Genomic DNA, 18,367 nt, shown 5'->3' with positions numbered 1-18,367 from the left:
AACTAATACTTTGACCAAAAATTAAAACTAGAAAGAGTGACAATATAAAAGGCAAACAATTTCTGTCTGTTCAACTTTTTACTAAAGCTGCAATCCTAAACTAACCTTCTAGGAAATTATGTTCCACAGCATGTGATTTGCATCCTAATAAACATGTTTAATATTGGTCTGTAATACTTTTAAGCAAATGACTTTACATTAGTTGTATGCAAAATTGTTGGAACAGTCAAATTACAGCAAGGGAATCAAGATACTTGACTAGGAAAGAAAATGTATAGTTTGCCATGTATCGTTGCATGAATACACAGGAAGTCAAGAAACTTTTAAGAAAGTAAATGTGTAGCTTAGTGCAGCCTTCCCCAACCTGGTCATCTACAAATACTTTCAATAAATAAGACACTGGAGATGGGCAAAGAGTCCATTGTAATATGCACAGTCTGCCAGTCAGGCCTGACATTCTTAATTAATTGTTTCATTTCAGAAGCAGAGAGGGAACATATCTGTATGTACATCTGTTCTCTCTCCTCTATCTCACACAATTTGGCAGTTGTTTACTGAGGATACCAATATAAATACAAAGTAAATAGGAATAGAAAGAAAGAAGAGAAATACTAGTTAATAGAGTGTGCTCTTTGCAGATGTCAATACCTAATATAACTACAGTTCCCAAATAGCATCTTATTTTACCTCAGAAAGAGTGGCTCTGTTTTATATGCCACGAGCCAGGAATTACACATTCAAGGAATACTTTGAGAGCAATGCTTCTGCTGCAAATATACGGAATGCCAAGTGCCAGATAAAGGTTAAGCCAGAAGGGTCTGCCAGTATTCAGCCATCTAAAAATAGGCATAGCCTCCACATACCAAATCCACGTTATATCATTTTTCTCCATATTTCACTGTGACTGAGCACAAACATAACACGTAGCAGAGAAAGGAAGCTTTATTTCTCCACAGAAGCTTTGTTTCCTCTGGGTATTGGTTCTCACCAACAGAACTTTCAAGAGAATCCAAGAGTTATGGAAGTGACCTTGGCAAGATTGCAGCAGGAATTCTGAAAGTCTAGAATGGTCTTCAACTTGTATACATTTTCCCCCTTCAAAATAAATAAAGAATTAAGGGCCTGTCCACAGCGCTGTACCCTACATGACAATTTTAAAGTCCTTCCATTGAAAGGTTAAATCCAAAAGAACAAAGGAAGCTGTTGAGAGACAAGAAGACAAGTGAAGACTGCAAAAGACATGTCTTGGAAGAATAACAAGGCTTAAGTGGCAGGAGGATGCCATTTTATAAGTACCAGAAGACAAGAGCTGCGTTTGCTAACTGCAGGGCGGGGGAGGGAGGTGATTATTTTTTCATCTCAGAACTGACATGGACTCTTCCATAATTTATCCTGTTACATCTAAGCACAGGCAATCACACTGATTTTAAAACTGACATAGTTCACTTCCAGGACACTCTTGTAGCTATGAATAGTAACATCTGCTTGTAAATGGAACTGCTACTGAAAGATAATGGGGAAAAGGTACTTCTTTCATTCAGAAATAACTTTTACGCTGCTGGACAATGCAATTTCCCCCTCCCCCACCCCCAAAAGCTGGATAATATCATCAGGAGTTCTGGCTCTATGTGGAATATTACCAAAGCCATTTGTCACACACTGAGTAATGTCCACCTATATCATACTCAAGAGTCAGCCCATAGAAATCGATGGATTTTTACAGGTTGACTCCAAGTATGACCAACTTTGGATATCACCCACGGAATTTGTGCCCTGGGGTCACAAATGGGAACTTACACTCTAAGGAAAGGATAGCCAACATGATACCTTCCAGATATTTATTTAGTTATTTATTTAAAAGATTTCTTTCCTGTCCTACACAGTAAGATGCCATGGCAGGTTACAACAATAGAATATACAATTATAAAAACCCAATAGAACTACTGCAATTATCCAAAGAGTATAAATTCAGCAAAAATGTAGGTCCCACAAAACAAAATACCTTTGATGTCAAGGGCCAGGGCACAAGAGATACATCTTCACCATTCAGAGAAACCTGTACAATGAAGATACTAGATGCTCCTCTGTGGGGAAAGTGTTCCACAATTTAGGGGCTTCCACAGAAAAAGTCCTCTCTCAAGCCTCCATTCCCCATACTTCTGAGGATGGCAGAACTACCAAGAGAGCCCCCTCTGCAGATTAATAGCTGAGGAGATCAGTAGAGATGGTATTTCAGATATTTGGGGTCTAAGTGGTGTAGAGCTTTAAATACTAATCAGAACACCTTGAACTGGGCATGGAACTATACTGCCAATCAGTGCAGCTATTTTAAAACAGGAGTTATGTGAGTTCTAAATGGAACCCTTGCCGGTAATCTGGCTGCTGAATTTTGGACCAGCTGAAGTTTCCAAATTCCAAGCATGATTGGGGATGATGAGAGTTGGAGTCCAATAACATCTACAGGGCCACAGGTTTCCCAAACCTATTGTAGAGGTACACTGCCTCTGAAGATTTATTTTTCAAAATTATGCTCCATCCTTCAAAGACAAAACAAAAAATTCCCCAGGCAACTTACAAGATATTAAGATAAAATACATTGAATAATAATAAAACAAACTTGGCCTGCCCAAGAGGCATGTTTTCAGCCTGCTACGCTTCAACCACTCCACTTAAGGAAAGGTGGGCATAGTCGATTAAAAACATAAGCACACCCAGAAATTTGCTAGAATATATTTCACCTCCCGTTTTATCTTGTGCAAACTGAAACACTCCTCATGTCCATTGGAGAATGTTCTGCAGACTAGTCAGTGCCATTATTCCAGAAATATTTTTGAGTGTTTTTAGTGTAAATTTTGCAAAGTGTTGCTGTACTTCGCATATCCACAGAAACAGAAGCAAAAGAAAATGATTTACTATAGGTAACGTCAATAAAATTGCAAACTAAATCAAACATATTTAAAATGACTATCTGAACTATATCAATTGTCTTAATATTGTTGCTTCCACCCTGCTAAAACACAGCACAGCACATCTTTTGTTTCTGTTATCTTGTTTCTGTTATTTGGGCTGACTGCAAGTGTTGCCACCACTCACCACATGCTCAAAGACACATTACCAAATTCTCCCAAGCTACACAGGAAGTGGATTGGACTGTAAAAGACCAAACCAAATTGTGTTTGCATTTTGACAAATTTGTAGGGTAGTACAATATCTCAGAGAGAAGGTCAGGTCTCCTGCTACCCTGGTGCATTCACTTTAGCTGCCCAATTTCCTTGCTTTTTAAAGTTTGAGAGAAATATCTGTTGGCTACATAGGTACGTTCTTAAACCTCAAGGTGTTTTTTGCCTATTAGTGAATTTCTCTGTTTTCTAATCCGGAAGGTAAGAACTGGGGTCCTGTGCAAGTTTGCTGAGAATGGATTGATCATTTGTATGCCTACTGAGTTCAATGGGATCATGCTTAGGATAGGTGAAACCAGAGCTTGGAAGATTACGTTTAAAAAGTAATAAATTACAGTTACAGTTACATGACCCAAAAAGGTAGTAATTACCGTTACAACTACAATTGCTCTGAAAGTAACGGATTACTTTACTTTTCCTCCAAAGTAATCACTACAATTACATTTCAGTTACTTTCAGAAAAAAGCCTACAAGGTGCTGGCCTTGGCTGCTGCATGTCTAAGTAGCCTAAAACAACATTAAAAATAAACAAACACATACAGAGGTAGTAGAATAATTATTTTTATTCATAAGATAGCAATGGTGGTCTGTCTGCTGGTAAGGGTGGTGGGGAGGCAGGCAGAGGCCACAGCTCAGATCTTTGCATGTCAAACCAAGTGCAACCCCCCCACTCAGCCAGCAAGCATAATCTCTCTCACTTAACCACCTCCCAAACCCTGCCCTGCCACCAACTAAGAGACACTCACTCAAGCAAACATTTTCCCGAGATGCAAAAAAGTTAAAATACTGTAAATGCAGCACAGTAGCCAGAGAGTGTGGTGGAGGCCACTTTGTGTGCCAAGTGCAAACACAGTATTCACACACACACACACACATTGTCATCTTTCACCTCCACAGTTCTTTATCTCCATTCTGCTGCCTCCTTCTCCTCCTTTATCCATGTTCTTGACCTCCGGATCCTTTTTCCCTCTACTCCATTCTTCACCACCACTATCTGTTTTTTTAAATAATTGTTTTCTCCACTCCACCCTGTCTCACTCTCCGCCTCCTCCCTCGTCGCCTCCTGCCCATCCACAGAGCATGAGGAAAGAGCGACACTGCACAGAAGCCCAGTTTGAGGCACATGATTTTCATCCACAAATCATAGGAGCAGAAGTCTTCCCCTGCTCCCCCTCAAGTAATGCCCCAAAGTAATTCTGGAAACGTTACAATTACTCCACAAAAGTAGTAAAATTACTCCTAGTTCTATTACAATCAAAATGTAAAGGAATTACCCACTCATTACTCAAAAAAGTAATGAATTACAAGTAATTCGTTACTTGTAACTAGTTACTTCCAAGCTCTGGGTGAAACTGACCATGGGAGGATGGGGAGGGGAGGGGGGAGGCCATGGGAGCAGGCAGGAGGGAAGGAGGAGGGCAGGTTTGATCATTTGCATGCTTATTGAGTTCAGATCAGGGGATCATCCCACTTTTATAAGTTACCTCAATTAACTCAACAGTCATTTTCCACCTTCAAAGAGAATAAGAACGTTTTAAAGCAGGGGTGGCAAAACTTTGCTGAACTACAACTCTCATCATCCCAGGCCATTGGCCATGCTTGCTGGGGCTGATGGGAACTGTAGTTCAGCAACATCTGGAAGACCAAAGGAGGGCCCCACCCCTGTTTTAAAGTATTGTTCTATAAAAGTTCTATAAAAATGCATTTCTGAACAATACTGACAAAGCAGATTTTCCACACTCCTCCCCTGTATTTCCTGCTGGCTACATCTCTCCACATTTACTATCCACAATTCCGTTCTTCCTCTAGTGCCACCCTAGGCTCCTGCTGGGAGGAAGGGCAGGTATAAATCAAATAATAAATAAATAAATAAATAGTGTTAAATCCTTTTGCTATTTGTCGGTCTAGTATTTCCCCTTCAGTCATCTCTTCCATTTGCCTAATCAATAAAGGAGGGCTTGTTTTTCAATGTATTTTCTGAACTCACTGAACTTTAACACAGTATTTCCAGTACTCAGAAGTTAATAAAGTACAATAAAATTATGGTAATTAACTCTCCATGCTAACAAGATAATATTTCATCCCTTTTATTTTAATGAAGGACTATTACATCCCTGTTTCATGCCAGCTGTCACCTCTGAAAATCTGGGCTAAATGCAGCGCAATAAAATTCATGAATGATTAACTCTCTCTCTCTCTCTCTCTCTCTCTCTCTCTCTCAACACACAATACACACACACACACACAACATTGCAAGAGTGTAAAATGAAGGGACACTTAGTAAAATGAGCACTGCTGAAGAACATTTGGGAGTCCTACTGAATCATAACCTGGTTATAGGCGTCAGATCTGTGGTAAAAACAACAAAGAGGGCAAGTCTGTAGAAAAGTAATTACATATGAATTAGCAAAATGATCTAGAGCTTTCCTATGACAAAGTGATCCTGGTTCTAACTAGTATACAGTGTAAGACAGCTGAGCATTTGGACTCAAACATTTGAAGTACAGTGGGAGTGTCATGAACACCCTGGATTATAATAAACCATTTCACCTGGATTCAGATCACTCTTCTGATGCAAAGGCATGAAAAGCATTTGTTCTGTTCTGAATTCAATAATGGAAATGAAAGCCAAGGAAAAAAGCTTGATGCTAACTTGCTAGGCATTTGGTTTGGTATAAAGAAGCTCATTCTCAACATATTTTTAGGATAGTTAAGGCTGAGCTTGAAAAACAGAGAGAGATGTTTCATCTCTGTCTCCCCTGAACATACCCTTCCAGTAATTAGACCAAATCCGCAAGGCTGTGTGTGACTTTGGAGCACCAGCTCTGCAACAGATGTAAGAAGTAACAAAGGCAACAGCAAGGCAGTCCCTCGACCCTACTAGGATTTTAAACAGGAAAAACGGACCTGCACTTACATTTCATTTATACAATAATATGTGTTAGGATGGGCTTGAATCCTTGGGAGGAAAACTCTTTAGTGCTATGTTGCTTACATTTTAGGCTATAATCCTATGCACACTTACCTACGCGAGTAAGTGTCCTTGAACTGAACAGGCCTTACTACTGAATAGATAGCCCTAGGATTAGGCTGTACACTTCTTTTTTAGGTAAGTCAGTTCTGCTTTCCTAATAACACTTGTTATTTAAACACTTGAACTATAGTTTACATTGTGCAGCAACAGCAACAAAGTCAGAAATGCTGAACAGCTGCTGTACCAATGCAATGCTTGTCAGTTCAGATGTAGAACAAGAGTAACATTTAATGGTTTTAATGTCATAACAAAGGCACATTACCCCTCCTGGCACAGGATTAGCCTGAGCACAGAGACAACTGCACTGTATTTTGTTCTACTATCAATGTACCAGGAAGAAGCAAAACATCATGCAGAGATGACACTACTGGCGATGTTTGCAGAGGTCATCCGTCTCATGTGGGAGTCACTTGAATAATGCTACCCTCTCCCCTCCCCAGAGTTGAAAAAAGGGGAATTGTGGTATGAACACTGAATAGACAATGAACACGGTATCTATACACTGCTGTGTTGTATAGACAAATGGAATTCTGAAATTATTCCAGTTTAAGTTGGGACAAGCCAAGAATACAGAACTGACAAATTGCAGAGCATAACTTTTAAATAGGTAGAACAATTTGACTATATTTCATTATTACCTATGGAAGAAAATATACTGAACTGAACTAACTTTATCTCAAAAAGATCACTCAGTTAACCTCTGAATATGTTCTGGATGGACATATTCACACATGTGGAAGCAGTGAACTGGCATCTCACCACTTGTGGATAAAAACTTAGAGCACAGGTACCCAACTTAGTGCCCACCAGACGTTGTTAGACTCCAACTCCCATCAGCAGGGCCCAGACATGCAGGGGCCCTTGGGCACAAGCCTGCCATGGGCCCAGTGCTCCCCTTCTGCGATTCGCAGCAGGATCATTGCCACAGATCACACACCGAGAGCTCTGGAGCCCCTGCCATTCCCTTGCTGCAACCTACCTTTCTCGGCTGTTGTGCAATTGCACCCACAGCCCTGCCCTTAACCAAGATGGCGGCCAAGGTTTCCCTAAGGGGCTGAAGTCTCTGCTGCCATCTTGGCTCATGGCAGGGATGCGCACGCATAGCACCCATACCCAAAAGGAGAATAAAAAATGTTCCTAACTGCCAATTGAAATTACCAGGGTTAGAAACACAAGTTAGGGGTAATAAATCCAAAGGTGAGATCACATTATTTGCACATTTTTATATAAAAACTTTTTACTAACAACACCTAATGCTTGAGAATTGTTAAATAACCCCTTTGTAATATGCCATTTTAAGCTACAGATTCGTAATAAATCTCAGATATTCAGTAAAACCCTTGTGTGTGGGGCATACTACCGAGGATTTCTTAACTAGTTACTGATGTGTCTTGCACTCATTAGACTTCAAATTATATTTAAATGAAAAGGTTATTTACTGTGACATAAGCATCAAGAGTTTCATGGCTTGGACTGCTACTTCATGGTCCTTGTCCAGAGTCATGGACACAATTCGATCCTAACGGATGCAAAATAAGAATATAAGAGATATAACACTTTCTGTCCTCGTGGTCTTTGCTGGAGGAACTTAATACTTTTGACTGCATACTTTTGAGATGGTGCTAATCATTTGTCCAGTCTGATTAAACTAGAGTAAAAGCTCCAAGTTGAGATGGTCACAATAAAACACACATAGGGAGAAAAAAGAACTCCTGGGTGACTCATGATTGAAAAGCAAACAAACACTGTGTTTGTGACATAGCCCTCACCACCCAGACCTGTTCCACATTTTTAGTTTGGATGATGATTGCTAGCACTTGCAATGGATGGTTTGTAGCACCCCCTGCAGGCTTTAAGATCAGAATTGTTCGGTTTAAAGGAATCAGTGAATCACAAACACATAAATGAGTCTTACTACAGCAAAGCAGGTCAAAGGACAAACAAAGGATCCCTTATTTGGGACCATTTTGAAAAATATGAAGCATTTCTTGTGTTTTTCTGATAACAGCTCAATGGCCGACATAATTAGAAGTTTTATTTTCAAATTCCAAAATGATATAAAAGTTTAGTCTGAACTAACCATGGGAACTCAATTCTCTTTTCTTTTCTTTTTTACACTAGGTGACCCAGATCACAGCAGACAAGGCTAGAATATGACACAAAAACCATTAGAAACATTCTAATATTTTCCAATACTAATTCTAATATTTTCAATTCCAACAAGAATAACTATTAACATACTCATACTAAAAGGGCAATACAATAATTGGTTCTGCACAAGGTCATAAAAACAAGGTGTAGTTCTGTATAACATTAAATTAGAATAGCTTATCTGTGATTTACTTAGGGGTTATAAATTTTCCCCATCTATTACAAGAAAAAGGAGTGTCCCTTTTTAGACAAGAGATTATGATTCAAAGCTCCCACTGAACTAAAGCTTGGATCCTAATATTCTTGACTGGGAAATACCAAAACATCTTGTAAGCACTGGTACATGCTAGAAATCCTCACAAAGCTTCAGTCTCTGCACAGCAATTCAAACTAAGTTGATGAAAACAAAGCAAAGTCTCAAATGGACTGCATGCATATTAAAACATCTCTCACTCACAGCTTCAGTTTTCTAAGTGCTAAGCTCAGCCTTGTTCAATTCAAAGAGGAATCTTAAAACAAGTTCAGCCTGCTCCAATCTGTCCCCTTTTGATGCGGCAACATGATAAGGATCAGAATAACCACTTGTAAGGACTATTGTCTGATGCTCAAGGACTCTCCATTTATTTGTAGTCCAGCAATGGGGCAAACCATAGCATGGCTATCCAACACAGCATATCGATTTCAGTGTAAAAATGAGGGCTTGTGTCTTCTAACTTCACACAGAGTGGTTATGCCTAAAGTATAGACTAAAATTGGTTTAACTCAGCCCCTCTCCCAGAGAACCCTGGGAACTATATTTCTGCAAGCAGCCTTAGGACTCTCTAACAGGAAATTCTCAACACCTTCACCAAATTAGAACTCCCAGGATTGGGGGGGGGGGTTTGGAGGGGAAGGAAACTATGCCAGTTAAAGTGGCAGAAATAAAATATACACTTGTATATCAACTATAAACATACTTCCCATTTAAAGTTACATTTACATGCAACTTACATCATGTACACCATTTACATCAGGCTGCAACAGCGGAGGGAAGAGAAGGAATGCAAGGTCACTCCATTGGCACAGCTGAGAGACCAGAAACTGTTGGTGCCTCCTCTTCCTTGAACTTTTCCCTCCCAGCTGATCACTAGAACATGTTATCAGGAGGTCCATTCCACAAAACATAGAAAATGGACTTTTTGTGGCACCAACACTTTGGAATTCCCTCCCCTTAAATATTAGACAGGCGCCTTCTCTGTTATGTTTTTCGCACCTACTGAAGACCTTCCTCTTTCAACAAGCCTCTTAAGTAGAGGGCTTATCCCAGTCTGTGTCTGTGCTGGAATTGCTTTTTAAGATGTTTTTAAAGTTGTTTTTTTAAAGATGTTTTTAAGATGTTTTGTTTTCTTATATTTTTAAAGATGCTTTGTTTTAACATGTTTTAAAGTCTTTTGCTTTTAAGATGTTTTAAAGTGCTTTTAGTGTTTTTGTTTGTCGCCCTGGGCTCCTTCTGGGAGGAAGGGTGGGATATAAATTAAATAAATAAAATAAGAACTTGGACCTTAGTTCACTTCTTTCTTCCTTCCTACCAAACCAATGTCAAGTCTTTTTAGATTATAGGAACAAATCCTTTATGGGTTGTAAAATTTTATGTTGATTATTGAATTATTATTTTTTAAGATTATAAACCTTTTTCTTTTCTTTTTGTTCGAGCTTTGTAAGATGCTCATGGAGTTTTGGTTGATGAGTGGGATAAAAAAAGCTTTAAATAAATAAATCTATCAAAACCTGAACAAAATTAAATTCATAGCTAGAGGCAATATAACATTAACTAGTGGCAGGTCTTGGAATAGGTTATGTATACATTGTGTTTTTGTATGAGGAGACCTAAATTCCGGTATAGAAAGATTTCAGATAACTCATCACACATCTGACAAAGGAGATTCTGAAATCCATGGAATATTATGCCATTAGATTTTAAGATACCACAGAACTCTATAGTTGTTGCAACCTCCTCCCCAACCCTCCAAACCTCAGCAGCCCTAAAGTGATGCAAGATCCCAGTTTAGTTCTGAAAATGGTCAGCCCTCCCTGGACAACCAACCAACCACAATATTCAAATTGGAAAATCCTTATTTCATCTCACCTTAAACCTACTAGTGAAGAGATCCATTTTACAAACAAGTTCTTTTTGGCCATATATTCCCTGCAATCCCTGAAGACACTTCAGCCGGACATCAGGTTGCTGGAAGATAGGAAGGAACAGACTAAGAATGTTTAAGTTCACAAGGGAGGCTATGTAACTATCATTAAAATGACCAAAAATATTCAATCAGTACTCAGCAAACACATCCTCCACATGCTGATCCTTGTGTAACCAATACAACACCATGTCCACTGAGATATCTGCAGGTTTGGGGGTACCCCAAGAGCTGCAGAAGTACAAAAAAACTTTTAGGAAAAAATCCTGACTGGGAAACAAATCCTCAGAACAGTGCAATTAAAACTGAGCATGCTCACTGGCCACTAAACAGTGTTTAGGAGGAAAACAGTGTTTAGGAGGAAATGGAAAACTAGAGCAGAAAGGGGATGGAAGTTCTTTTTTTTAATAGCATTTACATCCTGCCTTTCCTCCAACAATTTTATGACAAAAACCTCGTGAAATAGGCGAGACTGAGAGGCAGTGACTGGCCCAACGTCACGCAGTGAGCTTCATGTTCAACTAGAGTATGAACCCTGGTTTCCCAGGTCATAGTCTGACACTCTTAACCACTTTGCCACACTGGCATGGGAATGGAAAAGGATATGTCTGGCTGACTGGTACCCTGAACAGCAGCACTTCATACTGCAACACTTTTGTTGCAGGTCCCACTTGTGTATAGTAACAGCAAACTCAGGTACTGAGTTATGAAGGCTATGTAACCAAATTGGGGCTATTGAGAAATAAGAAGGAGGTATCAGCACACTCAGGGCAACCCCAAGGAAGAAGTAGAAAGAAATCTTCAGGGTTTTTCCTCCCAAAGGAGGCAAGAAACCCTACACTATATGCATTTTCCTGAGAATAATACACATTGGGCTTAATCCTGCTTCACTCCAGTGCCTTTTCACCTGACATTAAAACAAAGAAGGATTCTCAAGTAAGAAATCTATAAAGTCACAGATGTCAGTGTACTTTTAAATGATATTTAGGCTACAATCCAATACACACTCACCTGGGAGTAAGTCCTACTAAACCCAGTAGAGCTTACTTCAGAGTAGATATGTACTGGATTGCATCCTTCATCTCTAATCTCTTCTTAGTTTACTGCTGATTTTAATTGTCTTAACTTTTTAATTACTTGTTTTTAACTGTTTTTACTGATAATTTTAACTTCTCTTGTAAACCACTTTAGGTTTTTGTTACAATTACGTCGTATATAAATTTTGTTAAATAAATAAAATAAAAATATTCCTGTAGTATGGGGATTAGTGGCAAAGCAACAAAAGTGGTTTTTGTGAGACTTTATGGTCACCAAGAGACTTATACTTTGAGCCTGGAAGGATAAGAATCCATCATCTACTGGTCAGAGGACCTTACTACTCTTGCTACATTTAACCATATTTCTTATAACATCAGCTTTGTGTGGGTACCCATCTAGACAGTGGATGGGATATACTGATTTATATGTTTAAATTAACATGGATAAATCAGTGTTATTATAATTTTAATGTGAGCTGATGGTTTTTCTTTTCTCTCTCCCTTTTCTTTCCTCTCAATCTTTCTCTCTTTTTCTTTCTTTGTTAAATTATTGTTATAAAAAATCAATAAAAAATAAATCTATAAAGTAAAAATCACTTTAACATTTAGGGATCCACTGGTGAAAAACACATTGTGTTAACTTTTTTTCCAATAGTGAAGAAGAAAAACACTCACTTTATCATACAGCATCCATCCAATGTATTTCAAGTAACTATCATTTAAGAATGCATCAGGATAAATCTTCATCCAATTGCCCATTTCTTCAATGCAAATAGCCCGGATTTCTGGAATAACATCACTTTAGAACAAAAAAAACCAGTGTCCGTTATCTAGTTCACATATGCACAGGCATTTATAATTTATAATATTTATGTATTTATACATTGCCTTTCTGCCCACAAGGGCTCCGAAAGCAAAATAATTAATTAAACGATACTTAAGTACAATACAGATGAAAATCATAGAATCATAGAGTTGGAAGGGGCCTATAAGGCCATCGAGTCCAACCCCCTGCTCAATGCAGGAATCCAAGTTAAAGCATATCCGACAGGTGCTTGTCCAGCTGCCTCTTGAATGCCTCCGGTGTTGGAGAGCCCATCACCTCCCTAGGTAATTGGTTCCATTGTAGTACCACTCTAACAGTTAGGAAGTTTTTTCTGATGTTCAGTCAAATGTGGCTTCCTGCAACTTGAGCCCATTATTCTGTGTCCTGCACTCTGGGATGATTGAGAAGAGATCCTGGCCCTCCTCTGTGTGAAAACCTTAAGTACTTGAACAGTGCTATGATATCTCCCCTCAGTCTTCTTTTTTCAAGGCTAAACATGTCCAGTTCTTTCAGTCTCTCCTCATGGGGCTTTGTTTCCAGTCCCCTGATCATCCTAGTTGCCCTCCTCTGAACCCGTTCCAGTTAGTCTGCATCCTTCTTAAAGTGTGGTGTCCAGAACTGGACGCAGTATTCAATATGAGACCTAACCAGTGCTGAATAGAGGAGAACCAATACTTCACGCAATTTGGAAGCTATACTTCTGTTAACGCAGCCTAAAATAGCATTTGCCTTTTTTACAGCCACATCACACTGTTGGCTCATATTCAGCTTGTGATCAACAACAATTCCAAGCTCCTTCTCACATGTAGTATTGCTGAGCCAAGTATCCCCTATCATAATTGTGCATTTGATTTATTTTTCCTAGGTGTAGAACTTTGCATTTATTCCTGTTAAATTTCATTCTGTTGTCTTCAGCCCAACACTCCAGCCTATCAAGATCCCTTTGAATTTTGTCTGTGTTCCAAAATTTCCATCTGCATTTTGATAAGCATTCCCTGCACCTCCTCATCCAAGTCATTAATAAAAATGTTGAAGAGCATTGGACCCAGGACTGAGCCCTGTGGTAACCAATTGTTATCAGTTGCAACAGAACGAAACTATTCTTAAAGAAAATGATACTGCTATGTGAGGGCTGCCACCAGAATGTGTAAACTGTTTTTATTAATATATTTGACACTGTTGTGAGGAGGAGGAGCTACTGAAAAGCACTATGTTTGAGGCAATGTGAAGTGACAGGAAACTCTGTGATGACTCATGTTTGCAGTCTCAGTCACATATACAAGACATTACCAGATGCTGCAGACCTGAACCAATAAACATGCATATGTGAAGGAGCCTCAAAATAAATGAAGTCCATTATTCAATCTATCCTTGAGAAGTCCATATCCTCCTTACAGACTCCTTCCAAGTATATAAAGACTCTTACCGATAACGTTGCAAGAAGGTCCCTTTGAAAATAGCATTCATCATGTTCTCTATCTCCAGATGCTTCTGTTTATACTGAAATTAGAAGAATTTAACAGTCTCTTCTATAGTAAGGCTTCCTTCCCATTCTAAAGCCCATTTCACTGACATTTTACAAAATAAATGCCACCTCTTTTTTCAAACTGAGGTATAATGAAAATTTGGACAGGATAAGGATGCAACAGAGGCTAGTTATATTTTTCCCTTTCCTCAGTAACTCATCTAGAATATCTGCTTCATCGCTAACATAACAGATCACATCTTAGTTTTCAGAAGTAAATGAACAGTAGAACACACTGGCTCATGTTATCCCATAATCAAATGCAACACTTGCCTGGTACAGAACCAAACTGTATCTCTTTTATTTATCAAAACTGTGATTGATGGATGATTGTGGTAATTAGCTCCATCAAAATAATCCACACCTTCCACACCACAGACACCATCTTGGGTCAGGCTTGTCATAAAGTTAGTGAATGCCGATGACCAGCACAGAACTGATTCCCAAACAGCGTCATCTTGAGAGTCTCTGGCTACAACTGCACCTTATATTTAAAGCAGTATTATACCACTTTAAGCAGTCATAATTCCCCCCAAAGAAACATGGGAACTGTAGTTTGTTAAGGGTAGTGAGAGGAGACCCCATTCCCCACACAGAGCAACAATTCCCAGAGTGGTTTAACAGTCAATCTTCCTTCCCAGGGAACTCTGGGAATTGTAGCTACGTGAGGGGAATAGGTGTCTACAGTTCCCAGGATTCTTTGGGGGAAGCCATGACTGTTTAAAGTGGTATGATACTGCTTTAAATGTATAGTGCAGACAGGACCTATAGGGGCCACGTGCCACTATTCAATGAAACCTTCACATTCTAGTATTACAACATATGATTCAACAAACAGCATTGTGTCAATCAGTTATTCAGAATTAATTTCTCTTTTTAAAATGTGGAACAGAGATCCATTCTGAAATCATCCTTTTGAAATCCAGTAACCAGCAGTTACAAAACAGGCATTTTTATGAACCAATTTCTATTTCCCAGTGGATATTTCTCCCACCTCTCTTCTTTTTCTTTCTAGCTGGTCCAGTCTAGAATTGGTCCTCTTGCCCATAGTCCTGCTCTTTTCTACCTCGTATAATCTTTCCAGGTTACACTTGCTTACATCCAGACTTAGATTGAGGTTTACAAGTGCTGTCAGAAGCTTCATAGCTGGAAACAAACAAAATCCAGAAGTCAAGTCTAGAATCTCAAGTGTTCATTTCGAGTTTCAAAAAAACTTAAGATGAAACTCAGCAGTGATTTCCTTCAGATGTCTGATCATAATCATAGCTGTCTGTGTTGCATACTTTATATTGGTTATAGAATTATTTTCTTTTCTTGGAACAAAATGCTGATTTTGTTATTATTAAGCAGAATGTTCTAAGTCCCTTTTTTACTTAAATTTTTTAGCATGGTTTTATTTTATGATGCATAATCAGGAACAATTAATATGATAAAAATATGACCACTGGCTATTTTAAATGTTTGTTAATGTACATTTCATGATATTTTGCAGTCGTTGAGAGGAACTTTTACTGTGAGATACATTGGATTGTATCCAACTAAGTTTTACTCCGAGAAGACCCACTGAAATAAATAGATCTAAGTTATCCATGTCCACTAATTTCAAAGGGTGTACTCTAAGTAAAACTTAGTTGGATACAACACATTTGCTTACTCTTGACTTTAATTTTCATAGAACAAATATTCCATTATAGCACCATTTTGAGATTCACCTTTTGCACCCACGTTTTTGGTAGTGCGTATTCCCCCCCTTTTTTTATTGCTGTTCCTTTGCCTTTTAGCTCCATTTTCCTAATGATGAAAATAAGAAACGCTGTGAAGTAAGTGCCTTGTTCTAGGATAGAGTAAGATACTAGAACCTGTAGATCGTGTCCAACACAAGCAAGAAAAAGACATACTTAGGGAAGAAGTGGGAGATGCTTCCTTATCTAACCCCAAGTTGAATCTCTCTTCCAAGAACCTGCTTCCTAGTGGATATGTTTTGTGTCCCAACTTGAACCTGAGCCCCACATGAGACATGCTCAGAGATCGAGATTTCTGACACCTCAGCGTGGACCTCACCGTTTCAGTGGTGGAGGAGTACACTGCTGCAGACCCTCACAGCTACAGGATCTTACAGTAGACACACCCTGATGGAGACTCTAGGATGCCACCCCTGGGAAATGCCACACTCTGGCAACAACTTCCAGCTCTGGACTCTTTGCAATCAAACCTGGGACCTCGTGCATATCTAGCAATGAGTCTGACCCAAAGATTAGACCAAATTGTGTAAGGCACATCAGGCACCACAAGACCTTCCACCTTGTACTCCAGAGGAGGAATGCTGAAGCCAAGTAGGCCCTGGATCAGGGTCCACTGATGCAGGTGCAGTTATAAAATGTTTCACTTGCTATCTGGATGTCACTGGTCCAGGATCTCTTTGGACTAGCTTCTTGATTCTACAGCCTTCTGCTCTAGCTAGCTGGCTGGACAGCAATCCTGTTGTCTCAGTAACATGTTCCTTATATTGTTGGATAGCTCCTTTGCCTTGCCACTAGATGGGGAATCTGAACCTCTAATCAGCTTCAGCATTGGCAGGGATGGAACAATAGTAGACAGAGTACCCTAGTGTATGGACCACTGAAAGTGACAAGCAGAAAGAACAGGGTAGCAGAATATGAAGTGTCATCAGTTTCCTATAATTCTAGGACTAAAAAAGTACTGCAGACCCACTAATTTAGTAGCACCCCCTCCCCCAAGTCTTTAAATAGATTTGAAGAGAAGAGTGCATGCTTTTATCTGAACACTACAAACCTTGGAAATTCAACTTTCCCAACTCAAAGATGCTCAAACTTTCCACAACAGAGCTGCACTGCCTTGAACAGTTGCAGGGAGAAGGAACAATTGACAAGGGTTGCTTTATAAACTGTTGCACTGCTATAACAGGAGAAGCCATACCTGCTGAAATTCAGACTGACTGCTGGCAGGCTATCCCCAACCAAACCCTACCAAGGGTCCCTACGCCTTAACCAGTCTCACCAGTATGAACCACTAAAATGTACCATGTTCAAATAATGATAACTGGCCCAGCTGTGCATACCTGCTAATGTACTGGTGTGCCGGAATGCTCTGATCATGGAATCTGCCAGGCCCGTGAGGAGGGAGATGACAGTGTCCATCAAGTAGCCGTCATACAGGATACTGCACTGGCACTGCTGGACCAATACTGCAGTGAACTCACAAAAATGAGCTTTGAACTTCTTCCAGGAGGACCCTGGTTTGATGAGTGGATAGTCTTCATTGTCCTGCAGTAGGTATAAGGCAAGTTCTTTCCATGGCCAGAACCTCTGCTATTTATTATTATTTATTTATTATTTATTTATTTAATTTAATTTATATACCGCCCTAAGCCCAAGGGCTCTCTGGGTGGTGTACATAAAATAAAGCAATCAGGAATATATAAATACAATAAAACAATAGAATCAAACCAACAAAGGTAAACAAAAATAATCAAACAGTAGCAAAATACAACAATACATATAATAATACGCATTAAAATGCCTGGGAATATAAAAAGGTTTTCACCTGGCGCCGAAAAGATAGCAGCATCGGCGCCAGGCGCACCTCATCAGGGAGACCATTCCATAGTTCGGGAGCCACAACCGAAAAGGCCCTATTTCTAGTCACCATCCTCCGAGCTTCTCGATGGGATGGTACTCGGAGGAGGGCCTTAGATGTTGAGCGCAGTGTACGGGTAGTTTCATATTGGGAGAGGCGCTCCACAAGGTATTGCGGTCCCATGCCGTGTAAGGCTTTATAGGTCAAAACCGGCACTTTGAATTTAGCCCGGAAACAAATAGGAAGCCAGTGCAGACGAGCCAGAACGGGTGTAATATGAGCGGACCTTCTTGTCCGCGTTAACAATCTGGCCGCTGCATTCTGGACTAACTGTAGTTTCCGAACTGTTTTCAAGGGCAGCCCAACGTAGAGCGCATTGCAGTAGTCCAATCTAGAAGTTACCAGAGCATGAACGACTGAGGCGAGGTCGTCACTGTCCAGATAGGGACGTAGCTGGGCTACCAATCGGAGATGGTAGAAAGCATTCCCTGCCACTGAGGCTACCTGAGCCTCAAGAGACAAGGAAGAGTCGCTAAGAACTCCCAAGCTACGAACCTGTTCTTTCAAGGGGAGTGTAACCCCATCCAGAACAGGGTGAACATCCACCATCTGGGCAGAGAAGGCACTCACTAACAGCATCTCGGTCTTGTCTGGATTAAGCTTCAGTCTGTTAGCTCCCATCCAATCCATTATCGCGGCCAGGCAACGGTTTAGTACGTTAACAGCCTCACCTGAGGAAGATGAAAAGGAGAAATAGAGTTGCGTGTCATCAGCATACTGGTGACAACGCACTCCAAAACTCCTGATGACTGCACCCAGCGGCTTCATATAGATGCAT

The 18,367-nt window shown here is 39.9% G+C and overlaps 1 protein-coding gene across 3 annotated transcripts in view; it reads right to left on the bottom strand.

Annotated features, from left to right (window-relative positions):
- LOC133384971 (cohesin subunit SA-2-like) overlaps nucleotides 1-18,367 on the bottom strand; it is an 80,771-nt gene that overhangs the window by 45,118 nt on the left and 17,286 nt on the right. For all 3 annotated transcript variants that reach the window (XM_061626998.1, XM_061626997.1, XM_061627000.1), the window contains exons 8-13: nucleotides 17,012-17,216; nucleotides 14,927-15,078; nucleotides 13,834-13,907; nucleotides 12,257-12,380; nucleotides 10,490-10,588; nucleotides 7,653-7,732 (exon numbers count right to left, since the gene is read on the bottom strand). In XM_061626998.1, coding sequence (XP_061482982.1) covers nucleotides 7,653-7,732; nucleotides 10,490-10,588; nucleotides 12,257-12,380; nucleotides 13,834-13,907; nucleotides 14,927-15,078; nucleotides 17,012-17,216 — 734 coding nt within the window. The remainder of the gene's footprint in view (nucleotides 1-7,652; nucleotides 7,733-10,489; nucleotides 10,589-12,256; nucleotides 12,381-13,833; nucleotides 13,908-14,926; nucleotides 15,079-17,011; nucleotides 17,217-18,367) is intronic.

The sequence above is a fragment of the Rhineura floridana genome, chromosome 5 (assembly GCF_030035675.1).
Source record: "Rhineura floridana isolate rRhiFlo1 chromosome 5, rRhiFlo1.hap2, whole genome shotgun sequence".
Lineage (NCBI taxonomy): Eukaryota > Metazoa > Chordata > Lepidosauria > Squamata > Rhineuridae > Rhineura > Rhineura floridana.
The sequence above is the reverse complement of the archived record's forward strand: the minus strand, read 5'-3'. Positions and strand labels throughout refer to the sequence as shown.